The sequence below is a fragment of the Panthera uncia genome, chromosome B1 (genome assembly GCF_023721935.1).
Source record: "Panthera uncia isolate 11264 chromosome B1, Puncia_PCG_1.0, whole genome shotgun sequence".
In the NCBI taxonomy this organism is placed as follows: Eukaryota; Metazoa; Chordata; class Mammalia; order Carnivora; family Felidae; genus Panthera; species Panthera uncia.
The window spans coordinates 1,587,633-1,601,857 of record NC_064811.1 but is presented as its reverse complement, the minus strand read 5'-3'; the positions used below and the strand labels follow the sequence as shown (position 1 = coordinate 1,601,857).

Below are 14,225 nucleotides of genomic sequence, written 5' to 3'. Positions count from 1 at the left end.
CTCTGTCTCTCTCTGTCCCAAAAATAAATAAAAAATGTTGAAAAAAATAAAAAAATAAAAAAAAAAAAAAAAAATAAAAATGAGGTCTAAAAAACCCCACAAGGCAGACAACCAAATGGGGGCAAGGAATGGGGAGAAGACAAGGAGTTGCTCTGTTCTAGATCAATTTCTCCAGCTATTGTAAAAGTTGTATGTACAACGTGTGGGTAAAAAGATTTTTACAGGGGCAGCTGGGTGGCTCAGTCGGTTGAGCGTCTGACTTTGGCTCAGGTCATGATCTCAATCCATGAGTTCGAGCCCCGCGTCGAGCTCTGTGCGGACAGCTCAGAGCCTGGAGCCTGCTTCTGATTCTGTGTCTCCCTCTCTCTCTGCACCTCCCCCACTCGTGCTGTGTCTCTGTCTCAATAATAAATAAAAACATTAACGAAAAATTAAAAAAAAAAAAAAAAAAGATTTTTACAGACACTTCACAAAAGAGGAAAATGAACCACTAATGAACATGAAAAAGTGTTCAACCCTAAGAAGAATCAAGGAAATACACGTTAAAGCCACACAGGAAACTCCCAGGTTCCCATGACTGGAAGCAAAGCGGCGGCAAGCACGTGGAGACAGAGGCCCCTCGAACACTGGCAAGAACGTCAACTAGCAGAGGCCCTCTGGAAAAGAGGCATTAATCTGGTAAACATCAAAGATACACATGCCCTGGGATCCAGCAGTGACGGCCTTTTTTGGGTATGCATTGCCCAAAATAAAAGCTGGTTTGGAGAAAAAAATATCTAAGCAGAGATGGACTAAGTCTTATTGTACCTTACAGCATTTTTTAGTTCTCTTAATTCACTGGGGGTTTTGGAGGCTCTGGGGTTTTAGAGTTGGAAAAATCCAGTCTCTGTGAAATCTCTCATCAGAGGGCTCCCCGACATTCTGAAGCCGTGCCTGGACCCAGGTAAGCAGAGACTCTGGTCTTCAAGATATGGAACTAGCTACTCCCAGCAAGGCAGAAGAGGTACACCTGGCCTGTTCCCAGATTCCGGTAGAACTGGGAAGATCACCCCAATTTGGGAACAGATACATTTATCCATTCACATTCTCCTTCAGGGGAGGCCTGAGGTCACCCTGAACTTACAATTCATCTTGTCCTGAGTTAATACAATTAGGTTTCCCATGTAGATCTGCTTAGAGCAAGAACTTCAGCCTTACATGTTAAAAACTGGCATTTGAATTTATTAAAATATACAACAAAAAGTAGAGAATAATTAGAATGAAGAGTGCTATAAAGTCCCAAACCATTATTTTATGGCTGGGAACACTGCGACCACGGTTAAGTCAAGTCCCAGGACCAAAATGACCAGTACATCTGGGACCAGAAAACCAGGACTCCCACCTCCCAGGCCCGCTCCCCCCTCTCCCCATCGCTGGCCTCTGGCCTGCCATCCACTCCTAGGACAGCTCCCCCAACCCTAACAGTCCTGTTCCATGTCTCCTGAGGACTTTCCATGCCAAGGGAAACACAGAGAAAGCAGAAAAGCTCACGAAGGAGCCCATGTAGGGAGGGCAGTCTGGTCATGCAAAAAAAAAATACCCAAGGCATGAAAGGGGACTTCATGATGTTGGCGTGTCACCCAACAGAAGCTGATCACCGTCTCCTTGAGGGCACGAAGGTCGAGCAGGATCCCGGCTATCCCCCCAGGGCTTGTCATGCTGCAGGTGGGGAGGAGTATCACAGAAAAGAAGGACTTGGCACTGCTTCTAAGTGTCTATCAGCAACTGGGCCGCATGCTTTAGCCAAGGCACCAAAAGAAGCTATCCTTCCAGAACCCCAGGGAGCCTGCGGGACCAGCAGCAAAGTTGTGTACATGTACGTACCTCAAAAAACACACCCATCGGGCCGAGGCAGAGACTACTGACAGCTAAGCCTACTCCCCACCTGTCTCAGAAAGTTCCAACTGATCTCCAGAGAACTACTGGCTCCTTTCTGGGAGCCGACGTCCCACCTGCGCATGCATCCAGGACCCGTGGGAGGCCGTTTAATAGCTCGGCAAGAACAGCTGCCTCTCCTCTCGGATGGGTGGTGTGTGTGTGCGCGCGCATGTGTGTGTGTGGAACACAGGATAGGTTTTAAATCAAGGCCAGAGTCTAAACCTCTAAATCTGTCAAGACAGCTCCTCCTCGTCGCCCTTTTTTCCTTTTAAAGAAGTCCTGGAGCTTCTCAGTGCAACCTTCTTCTGAAGTTCCAAGCACAATCAGAATAAGCCCAGGATCAGTGCGCCCCAAGGCCAGGTGAACACTCAGCCGCTACTGAGCCCAGTCCGCGGCAGCGCCTGCCTCCCACTCGCTCCACTCCACAAAGTACCTATCAGGACAGAAGGTGCTAGAGGCATCCCCGAGAGGCAAACACAGCCTCAGGATGCGGGGCCAGGGGCGGAGCAGCCGCCGGGACCCACACACAGCAGTGCACCCCCACGTGGTGGAGGCGGCGTGCCAGACCACTCCGCAGCACGCCCGCCGCCCGGACCAGGTCTCCCTCCTCGAGGGCCACAGAGGCGAGCGCGCTCTTTGCCAGGGTCCGTAGCTGGCGCCCCAGGAAGGGGGCTCAGGCAGGCTGCCGCCCTCCCTGGAGCCCTGACACAGCTGAGGCGGCAGGCAGCGGTGCAGGGCACCTGCACCCCGTGAGGGGGCCCTCCTGGAACGGAAGAGATCTCGTTCCCGCCAGCTGTGAAGTGTAAACCCACGTGTGCCCGGTACCCCCACGTGCCAGCCACCCGAACACGCACACAAGCCCGTGACACATCCCCACTCACAACGCGAAGGAGGCCGAGGAACTTAAGGCCGCACAGCTGGTATCAAGGGTGGAAGGGGGGCCTACAGAGGTGGGGTCTCGGGGCTCTCCCCACATGGCTTGTGTGCCAGCTGCAGAAAGGCCCCAGTCACAAACATTTACCGTCCACAGGCAGCAAAGCCACAACAAATGATTTTCCAGAAACAACCTTCTATCTTGGGCTCTAGTCACTGGGTGCACGGGCTTCTTCGGCACAGGCCACTACTTGTGACCGAGGCCTTCTGAAGTTGACGCTGGCCCAGGGCCCGCAGCCAGGAAGAGGCGACTCTCCGCTCCAACACTTACCACGACAGAGTCATTGTGAGTCAGGTCAACAACCACAGGCTCTAAAGATTCACAGGTCAGGTCCACTATTTCGTCTCCAGCTTCAAAACAAAGCATTTTAACAAGCATTAGGAGAAAAGTAAAGGCACACCGCTCTAAGCATGAAACGATTACAGGTATAAACCTCTGCTAAACCCTACCAAAGGACAGAATGCAGAACCTCAGGACCTATCCCCTTTCCAGAGGTGACAGCCAATGAATGCCCTTCCAGAATGTTGCTGAGTGGCACTGTGTAGTTTTTACGACTGCACCGAGGGGTGAGGTCTGTGCGCATGCACACCTTTATCCCTGGGGCCTCCCCCCCGCCACACAACCAGGCCTCTGTGTCCCCACCGGCCTCTGCACAGGGGAGGGGCAGTGACCTACCTGGGAGTGCTGGGGACATGTGGGGACAGGACCAGGCATGCTCACCGCAGGGCCTTTCTCTTTGGGATGGACCCACCCACAGACCTTGTCGGGCTCAGCCACACACCCCCATCAGTTACGTTTTCATCTCCATTTAGCTCTCAAGTGGGACAAAGGAGGTATTTACTGATCTGTTAGCACCCCAAAACGCCAAAATGGGCTGGGCCCGTTCCGCAGCTTGCCCTTGAGCCCTAGGATACATGGCAGTGTCCACGTGAGCACAGGACAAAGTGGGAAAAGACACGTCCCAAACAGTTAGCAGCATTTCTGTGCGGCAGGAAGGAGCAAATGGCAGGCGACAACTTCCATTTATATAAACTAAAAAAAGAAGATTTAGGATCATTTTTGCTTCTATTGTTACAGCACTAAGAAGCATGGGAGTAGGATTTTTAGAAGTATTTGTTTGGGGACAGTAACTTGTGATGCATTTAGTATATTCCAACTTGCTTTATTTTCTTATATTAAGAAGTTTCACAGGAATAAAGACCACAATATATGGCTGTATCCAATGTAATTTTTACGAAATGATCTTTCTATAAATTTTTTAATGTTTATTTATTTTTGAGAGAGAGAGGGGGAGAGAGAGAGAGAGGAGTGGGGGAGGAGCAGAGAGAGGGAGACACAGAATCTGAAGCAAGCTCCAGGCTCTGAGCTGTCAGCACTGAGCCCAACTCAGGGCTCGAGCTCATGAACTGTGAGATCATGACCTGAGCTGAAGTCGGACGCTTAACCGACTGAGCCCCCCAGGTGCCCCTGACCTCCTCCTTTTTAAAGAACAGCCCACATACTGATACGCTCTCGGTCACAGAACTGTTTCTGTGTTGATGGACACAATCTATGGCTCCATAAATAGGAGCCGGACTCCAACGGGCAGCTTGTGCACACGGCCCTGTGCACATGCTGAGGTGGCCTGCGGTGAGAGGAGGGCTGGACCAAATAGCAGTCAAGCCTGAGACCCTGAGCCCCTAGAGACCACTCATGTGGTCAGTGTCCTGATCGAGGAGCCTCCGGCGCTAGCCTCTCCTGAATGATGGCAGAGTTCAGATGCAGGGGCATCAACTTTGGGACAGAGGGGAGGGGATGGCAGGGGGGCCAGGGTCTCGGCCTCCAGGCTTTTAGGAATTCACAGAAGTGAAACTCAGGAGCCACAGAGACGATACTGAGAATTTCACTTCTCTGAAGGGCCCATGAAATGTATCTCAAGACAAGCTGCTTCCCTTTACATGTCAGTTTTCTTTTTTTTTTTAAATTTTTTTTTAATGTTTATTTATTTTTGAGACAGAGAGAGACAGAGCATGAACGGGGGAGGGTCAGAGAGAGAGGGAGACACAGAATCTGAAGCAGGCTCCAGGCTCTGAGCTGTCAGCACAGAGCCCGACACGGGGCTCGAACTCACGGACCGTGAGATCATGACCTGAGCCAAAGTCGGACGCTTAACCGACTGAGCCACCCAGGCGCCTCTACATGTCAGTTTTCAAGCTTCGCAGTCACGAAATCAATCTTAACACATGCAGAGCACAGGGACTCAACTCAGGCCACTGGCCGTCCCCCTCAGCAGGCAGAAGGGGGGAAAAATCAATCTGGCCTCTGCCTATACCAGCCCACTCCAACACAGGCAGCTGTCAACAGATCTGCCTTCTTGGAAAATTCTGTATCTCAAAGAGAGAGAGAAAAGGAAATCGGAGAACCTCACGAGGCAGAGCAAATTGGAGATGCAGTTTCGAGTCGAAAAGCTGGGCCCAGGGCCGTCTCACCCCCCTGCACGTTCCCAGAAGGTCAGCCCTGCCGAGAGGCCGTCGGAACCCGTGGAGGCCTTCGGATACCGCACAAAGCAGTTCTTGATCCAGTGCGCTTCCGGTTTTGAGCCGCGGCTCAAGTGGCGGAGTCCAGGGTCGCGTAGGTCTTACAGACACACGGACAGAAGCTAACCCTCGTACAGCAAGCGTTCTCTCACAAGCGCTGATCTCAGTGACCTCGTGGACAACTGTACGAGCGGTACTAGGAGCACCCCATTTTGGAGGGGGCAGCGGAGGCACGCACAGGTGGTGTGGCTCCCACCAGGCCCCACAGCTGGGAGGCGGCAGCGCTGTACTCACCCACGCACACCGTCCCCCACCAGCACCCCCCCACCCCGCCCCCGGTCACGGCGTCCCTGGCCATCTTACCGCTTTCCACAAGTTCTATGGGCTCTGCTTGCAAGGCCATCTCAGGGGTGGACGCTGCTTCCCGAGTTCGCTTCTGGGCTTGTCTAGAATTTACTGTCCCACCACGACGTTTTCTCTGAGGGTAACCCAGGGAAAGAAACAGTCGCATGAGCTCTGGCTGCTGACACAATTTCCATAACAAGAATAAAAGGTCAACATGGGAATGGCTCAAGTCATCAGGAAGAGTAGGAGGCCAGTGAGCCAGCCTGAGGTGGGGGTCCTTTCAAAACCTGACATTCCTATCACTGAATATTTAGAGAGAAATAATACCAAACACGTAGTGAATATGAATTCTACAAAGTAAAACTTCTGTTATATCAAACTATTGGTCTATCCAAAGTACATGCCACACCACTCTATAGAAGCCTCTGATCCAGGTCAAGGCTTGGCCAGAAATCCCTCCTTTTAACCAAAAAAAGTCACAAACCTATCTTCCTTGGATTTGTGTTTGGTCCCATTGAGCCCTCTTTGTTTTTTTCAACCCAAAGGCCCTCAGTTTCCCACATTTCTATCCACTGTGGAAACTGGGTCTTTTCTTTCAAAAACCTTTAACCTTTAGAGTACTATTCAGTATGGTTTACACCCCAACAATCACCCCCAGAGCTCAAAGAATCAAAGTTCCCAGTGGCTGCCCAAGAGCCCTGCCTTCCGGAAAGCTCAGGCTCTCGGCTGGCCTAGCTGCAGTCCATACTCTCTGAACCAGCCTTCTTCTCACACACATCCCTGAGCGCTGGCTTACCAGTAAGCTCCAGCTTTTCTGACCTGGATGGCCCTGAAAGACAGGATGAGAACATGCCCTATACAGTCTGCCTTCCTCAAAAGAGACAGAACTTTTCACCTGACCCTGTCACCTTGTGTTCCCACCCTGCATGGCCCCAACCAATCCTGGCTCCCTGTGTTTTGGGTTCTAACCGGCACTGGGCCCACTATGCTTCAAAATGGGTGAGCTGGGGCAGTCTAAACTTCCTCCTCCCCAGTACCAGCCTTGCAGAGCTGGCACACAGATTAGGTGACAGAGTGCGCAAAGTACTGTGCACAGACACCAGACGCCAACAATACCCTAACTGCTTACGTACCTTACTAAGCATTCTGTCTCTGGAAACTCTGGATGGACTGGACACTGTTGGTGAGATCTGCACAAGACCTAAGGGAACCCATCACTGGGCCCAACGCTCACTGGCTAGGCAACAGAGAGATGTCTGACTCTTGCTGGGTTCCAACGGCTCCTCAGTAGCAAATGGCAGCTTGAGGAAGAGTCAGAAATCAGATGTGGGTTTAGCAATTTTCAGTGGATCTGAGGAGCCATCTCCAGGAGGGCCCGGAGACAAGCCACTGCAATAGTTCAAAATTCTCCAGCGAGGAGTTGCTCTGCCCCTCAAGGGAGCTGACACCCCGGCCTCAGTGGAGTCTACAGGCTTCCCCAGCGGCCACCAGAACACCCAGGGCTGCTTCGTGCCTCTTTCTCTCTGAAGTTGCCCTTGTATTTTCCTTCCTCTGGAAAGAGTCTAGTATTTCTCAGCAGATGCTGGTAAACAGAACCGCCGTGCCCCCCTGCAGCTACCTGTATGGTTTCTGGTCTCCACCGACGGAGGCGGGCAGCAGCCATGGGCCCTGGCCAAGGTCTAGGTGATGGAAAGAACCTATCATGGCTACTGCCGCAATGTGCACGCTCAACGCTCCCCCGCCCCACCCTACACCCCACAGCGGTCCTCTTCCCTGGCAGCTCTTCAAGCCCCTCTGTGCCTGGGCTACCCATTCCTCCCCTCTTCACTCGGCCAGTTCTCACACAGCTTTCAGAACCTATGCAGATGGCACCTCCATGACGAGGAGACCCCTCATCCCGCCAGCACGACCACATCAGGACCGACCCCTTGTAGGGCTCCCACCTCCTCCTCCAATCGCCCTCGCCGGCGGGCAGGCAGCAGGTGGACATCAGCTCAGGGCCAGCCTCAAGAACCCCATGACATTTGCAGAGACTCCACTCTGTCCTATTACTCTCATCGTGGCTCTCCCCCTCCTGGCGAACAGAGAGGCTCAGCCTCCAGTTTAAACTGATCACCTAAGTTATTTACACCGTTCCAAGGGAAGTTTAACCAACTTCTTCACACAATCACAGAAGAGACTATCTATATTGCTCTGTCTGTCCAGATCCTGCCTGGGCAAGGTGTGGGCTTCATAGAGGAGGCTTAGGACATTGGTTTCCCAACAAGGGAGGGGCAGTGACAATCTGCAGACAAGGGACCCAGGTGGGAAGTCACGTCTGCCTTTTAGGAGGGTGGGCCAGGGAAACAAAGGCCCTTTTGTGTGTAAATACCAAATAGGGCTTGGAGCATACTAGGGACTGGGAGTGGCCAGGAGGAGATGGACATTGGGGGAGGGGCAGCAAAAGGAATCTACAGGATTTCTACTACTGTTCACCCTGGGAGCTGTGGTTGTCTCATCCCGCCCCCACATTCATAGCACCTCTGGAACCTGGAAAGAGAATACGAGGCTGTCTTTTCACATCTGGTCCACCTGATATGAATTTAGTATCTCAGAAAACAACTGGGTTGAGTTTAGATCAGATGAGCAGCTTTGTCAGCGGGGAATAAACTGCAGAGGGGGACTTTCAGGGAATCTTCTCTGCAGCTCCAGGGGCTCCGGGTGACCCTTGCTTCCACTAAACCAGCACTGCTTCTGAGTGATCAAAGCTCTGAACAGTCGTAATGCTGACTTACCGACTTAGGTCACTGAGTGTCAGAAAACTCTGACAAGAGATCATTACCATTATGCCCACACTGGACCAAGAACTACACAAGGGAAGGAAACTGAAGGGAAACGGAAAACTGGGTTGTAAACGATTAAATAAACCAGAGCCCTGGTACAATTCCCACACCCCACCCCCACTATTACTTCTCAGCCTTGTCTTCAGGACCCCACCCAAGACAACGGACTCCCCAAGACGAGTAGGCTGCACAGCTGCCAGAAGTCCAGCACACATTCTTTTGAGAACAAGGGTTACTCACAGGCACCTTTACGGTACTTCCGTTAATGTGTCATAAGGAATGAGGTAATTGCTCAGCCTTGAAAATAAAATTAAAAATAAATAAATAAATAAAATAAAATCACGTGCTGTTAAAACTCACCGTACTCATGGTGCCCTTTGGCTCCACCCTCCAGAGAAGGATGGGACCTGTGCAGAGCTGGCAGGGAAGGCGACAACTTCTCACACCCACTGGTTACTCATCCTCTTGCTAGCATGGCAATTTGCAGCCAGATATATTTCCGGTATCTCCAAGTCCTGAAAATCAAAGATATCAAGGTGGTGGTAAGTGCTGCCGCCTTTGTCATCAACGAACTCAGTTCAACCCTTTCGCTGAACTTTGCCGGATACTCTACGCAACTCATTTCCTTACTTGCATATTCTTAGGAAGCAAGCATTCTTTTTTTAAATGTTTATTTTGAGAGGAAGAGAATGCACACCAGTGTGCACCAGTGGGGCGGGGGTGGGGGGGGGGGGGGGGGGAGGGGGGGGGGGGGGGGGGGGGGGGGGGGGGGGGGGGGGGGGGGGGGAGAGAGAGAGAAGGAGGGAGGGAGAATACCAAGCAGGCTCTGTGCTGGCAGCTCAGAGCCTGACCCGGGGTTCTGATCCCATGAACCGTGAGATCACGACCTGAGCTGAAATCAAGAGCCTGATGCTTAACGGATTGAGCCCCCAGGCGCCCAGGAAGCAAGCATCCTCATAGAGTACTGGGGGCTCCATCATGCCAAAGTCTGAGATCAGACCCATGTGCTACTGCCTGCTCTCCTTTCTGGCTGCTGAAACCCTTCCCGAGTCCTGTGCTGGCTGCTGTGAAAAGGAAAGAGAATCAGAACCACCACACATGACCTCATGGATGCCTTGCAACCAGGAAGGCACGGAGCTTCTGAGGCCAGTGAAGCCTCTGGCTCTTTCCACAACTTCACTGTCGCCCTCTGGAGGTGCTGATAGTTTAGGACACAAGAGCCACCTGCTGGGATTCCTCCTGCATGCCTAGCTGAGACTTCTGTCGTTGGCAGCAGCTGAATGGGGAAGAACCAAGAAACTGTGGGCTGGGAAGCTAAGCGGGACGTTCCAGGAAAAGCAGAGAAACAGCAAGTGAAGAGGCTGCTAGAGGCTGCTAGGATTTCATTCAGGGCCCTTCCACTGGGAGGCAAGGGAGCAAAGAGAAGCAAATACATGGAGTCTGAGGCCAAGAGTCATCAAGGTTTAAGGGGGCAAAAAGCCAGCTTCTAGTGGGGGAAGCCCTGAGCTCAGGGCAAGGCTGAGGGACGCGGGGAGAATCCAAGCAAAGAGGAGGCTCTGTGGTGGCCCACCCTGGGCCAGAGTGCTCCGGACAAGGACAGGGGTCCTCAAACTTGAGCCTGCCCCTGCCTCACCTGGAAGGCTTCTGAAACCAGAGTCTCTGATTCAACAGGTCTGGGATGGGGCCCAAAATTTTGCATTCCTGCCAAGTTCTGAGGCAGTGCTAATGGTGCTGCTTCAGAGGCCGCACCACAGGAACCACTGGACGAGGAAAAGGCCTTGTAGGTGGAAACACCGAGGCAGCGGGAACCACAAGACCGCTCTCTAATCTGTCCTACCTCCTAACAGGTCTCCCACCAGCACCTCCCTCTAAGACACACAGCTGGCTGCAGCAGTGGGGAGCACATCTGCAGACCCAGGCAGCCTGGATTGGTCATGTGCTTCCAAAGCCCTCCTCATACCTTGGGCAAAGCACCAAACTTTGTGGCCTGTTTCTTTAACTATGAACCAGAGCAGCGCCTCCTGCAACGGGTGTTCGAGGATCCCAGGGGCTAATGGGACTCATCTGCCGCCCCCGGCCCCTCTCTACACCTCGTCTCCCCACCTCGCTCAATGGTCAGTATGGCCCCTGCCCTGGGAACACAGCAGCGAACGGACCCAGGCATCAGCTCCCCGCTGGGGGTGGGGGCACGCTGGCACTGGTGACGGTTCAGGTGTAACTGAGGTATACGAGCCAGGTGTAAAGAAACACAGGACAAGGACAGATCAGAGGTTTCTCAGCAGCCACCCTACCCCGGGTGTTTTCAACAGAAGCCCCGTTAGAGGAACTGCCCAGCCGGCTGAGCCTCTTTCTCTACTACCTGGTGATCTGCATCTGCCCACGTCCGATTCCCTGGCACCTCATTATCCACTCTGATCCCAGCTGGCCTAGAGGGGTAGCGTCCTCACCGTCACTCTGCGGGGAGACGTGCAGCTGGCACACAGCATGACCGCTCCAGACGGCCCTCAGATGGCCCCCACCCACAGAGGGCCCCCATGCTTCCCAAAGCAACACCCGGCCCAGTAAAGGTAAACCTTGGCTGACACTGCGTTCAGGGCAGAGGCTCTGGCCGGGAGGAAGAGTGCCGTCCTGGTCTGAGCAGAGGGGGAGGCGCCCCAATGGCCTCCAGGGACTCACAAGACCGCCGCGCTTTCTGGATTCTAACACATCTGCGTACGTTTCAGATCCTGAGGAGGAGCTTACGTCCGGGGGTACACCATGATGCAGTTGTTTGGGGGGAAGTCACCTACGTCATGGCGTGTCTCAGAATTGAGAAGAATCTTTGATAAAAACGTCACTGACAGGCAAGGAGGGAGATCTGCCTGCTGAGCGACGGCAAATAAAGTAAAGCCCACGCCTGGGCTATTCCCTAAGCCTCTTGCCTCCCACTTGGTTACTTTTTAGACTTTCAAGGATGGTCAAGACCTGTCCTACGGGCTGCCCCAGAGGCACCCCCACCCCCTTGGCCTGCACGTCCCCTCTACTCTCTGAAACCACCTCCCACAGCCCCAGCCCAGCAGTTCATTTCCAATCTCTCCGCTTCTTTTGGAAGAACAATGTTCAGAGAGCACAGGGAGTTGGAAGGCTGGCCTTCGGGAAATCCACCAGAGAACGGAGGTGGGAAGCAGAGGGCACCCAACAGACCAGAGTGCGGGTGTGGAAGTGTACGGTCTGGACGGGGAAGGCAGGGCTCGCAGGAAGGTAGCCTCCACAGCCTACAAAGTGTTCTGGATCCTGCAGGTGATAGAGGCCATCAGAATAAAAGTGAGACTAACAACAGCTGAAGCCCAGACATTACTTCCAACGTGTGCAAACCACTGTGCTTTCCAAACAGTTTCTGTAATGCTCCCATCACCCAACAAGGGGGAAGGTACTACTGAGGTTATCGTTCTACACATGAGAGAGCTAAGGATGGTCAGGGATTAAGCAACCTGCCCCAAATCCACAACTACCAAACAGTGGCCTGGATTTAAACCAGGACAGTGTGACACCAGAACCCACACTATTAAATAAATACCATGCCAGAATCAGCTGTCTTTAATTCTAGAAATAATCTGGAAAATGGATGATGTTTTCCAGGTTTTCGAATTCACTATACCCAGAAAGTCCTTCCAACAATACCAGCACCCCAAGTCAGCAGACGGCCCACGGTCCTTCGGTTCCCAAGGCAGACCGTGAAGTCATTCACATGCCCTCACTCGACTAAGTGCTGTGAGGGCAGGGCGCTGTCTGTCTACTCTGTACCCAGCCTGATCCCTTGTGCAAAGTGGAGTGGTTAATGGTGTCCCTGCCACTAAGACAAGACGGGGGTAGAGCATGACACTGGGCATGGCCAGGAAGGCCAGATGCCAGGAGTTCCTAAAGCTCTGATAGGAGGGTAAGGACCACACATACAAAGGTATCTAGCTGGTTACTTGGCAGGAGTGATGCCATAAAACTGAACCAGGGAAGGGAGAAAGGAAACAGGAGTTGACGGTGGACAGTTTTAGTTTTAGAAACGCTGGATGTGGGATATCCAGGTAGAAAGGTCCAAGGCAGCTGCAAAAACTCAGGAGAGATAACTGGAGTGGAGGCAGAGGTTTTAGACTGTGTTTAAACCTCTAAACACAGGGAGTCAGGTAGAGCAAGAGATTATAAGCAGAATAAAAAGTCAGAAACAAAGCTTGGAGAGAAGCCGGAGGCATCAGACAAAGCCTGTGTTCCAGGGAGGAAGCAGCAGTCAACAGGCCGGGCGACAGGAAGGTGCTCACCGGTGACCAAGCAAGTGGAGGCCCCAAGTGACAGGAGTTACTCAAGAAACAAACCAGGCGGGGGCGGATGTGCAGAAGGGGAGAAGAATGCCTCAGGCAGGGACTGTGTGGGTGGCTGGAGAGGGCAGAAGACAGCAAGGGTGAACGGCCCATCATGACTCGCCTCTTAACCCACACCTCAAGGGCAGGACAACCGAGGCTTTTCCACAGAGAGCTGCATTTAAAGACCCTGTCACCCATGTGCTCTGAGGGCCAGCGGGAGGCTAAACCAGTCAGAAAGCAGACAGAGAGGAGGTAGGGAGACTTAAGATCCCCAGGCAAGAAGACAGCTGTGTGGCTTGGAGGTGGTGGGTGGGAGACAGGACTGCCTGACGGGAGGGAGCTATCGAGGCCAGTACAGACTGAAGGCTCTACTCATTCTGTCCTCATTAGAGATGGATTTTTTTCCCATGAAGTCATCACTGACACTTCAGAGAATGACACCCCCCCCCATTCTAGTGGGAGAGACACACATGACCGCGTACCCGATACACGTCTACAGACAAAATGGCTAGAAACAGCCAGGCAGGCAGGAAGCAGTCAGTGTGAGACCAGAGCTGGTCCTCCCATGCCAAGAAAGGGAGAGTCCACAGAGGAGGGGCGGGCCAGGGGTGCACCAGAGACCCAAGTGTAGGTCCACAGGGTGCCCAGGGGAGATCTAGGGATGAGCAGCTCTGTGCAGCCCAGGGTGTGGGAGCCCTCCTTCATACCACCAGGCAGCAGAGGCTGGCACGATTACCCGCAGACATCGGAGACCTAACTCTCCAGGTGGGTTCCACAAGTACCAGGCCATCTTGGTTCTTCGGTGGCTCCTTGTGCATTTTTCTACGGGGAGACGATGTGCAGACGCATCGGGCCACTCATTCTGTGCGCCAACTACAAGCAGCTCTCACTGTAAACTCATAAATGGCTACTGAGACACACACGCAGTCTCCTGTGGGTATGAATGAGCCAGCCAGGGCAACCTCTTTATGCTGGCGTGGTACAAGCAGAGAGAAAGCAGCACAAATCCTACAGGATTTCATCAGGGAAGCACCCATTTATCAGTGACTAATCGGGTACTGGCTAGTACCAACTGTTTACTCCATATCTCCCCTTTTAAAACCATAAACATATCATTGCCGTGTTATTTTAAGTTATTTCCATAAATGGAATTCCAAAAGTAGAACTACGTATGGAACATGTGTTAAAAATCAAGAATGTTTTAGGGGCGCCTGGGTGGCGCAGTCGGTTAAGCGTCCGACTTCAGCCAGGTCACGATCTCGCGGTCCGTGAGTTCGAGCCCCGCATCGGGCTCTGGGCTGATGGCTTGGAGCCTGGAGCCTGTTTCCGATTCTGTGTCTCCCTCTCTCTCTGCCCCTCC

At 52.8% G+C, this 14,225-nt stretch overlaps 1 protein-coding gene across 5 annotated transcripts in view; it reads right to left on the bottom strand.

The window, feature by feature from the left end:
* Window positions 1–14,225, bottom strand: part of RNF4 (ring finger protein 4) — a 32,010-nt gene that overhangs the window by 9,866 nt on the left and 7,919 nt on the right. For 3 of the 5 annotated variants that reach the window (XM_049630187.1, XM_049630188.1, XM_049630189.1), the window contains exons 2-5: window positions 8,895–9,049; window positions 6,509–6,541; window positions 5,731–5,845; window positions 3,122–3,201 (exon numbers count right to left, since the gene is read on the bottom strand). In XM_049630187.1, coding sequence (XP_049486144.1) covers window positions 3,122–3,201; window positions 5,731–5,845; window positions 6,509–6,541; window positions 8,895–8,903 — 237 coding nt within the window. In that variant the 5' untranslated portion in view covers window positions 8,904–9,049. The remainder of the gene's footprint in view (window positions 1–3,121; window positions 3,202–5,730; window positions 5,846–6,508; window positions 6,542–8,894; window positions 9,050–14,225) is intronic. The other 2 variants (XM_049630191.1, XM_049630190.1) reach the window with 1 other exon arrangement.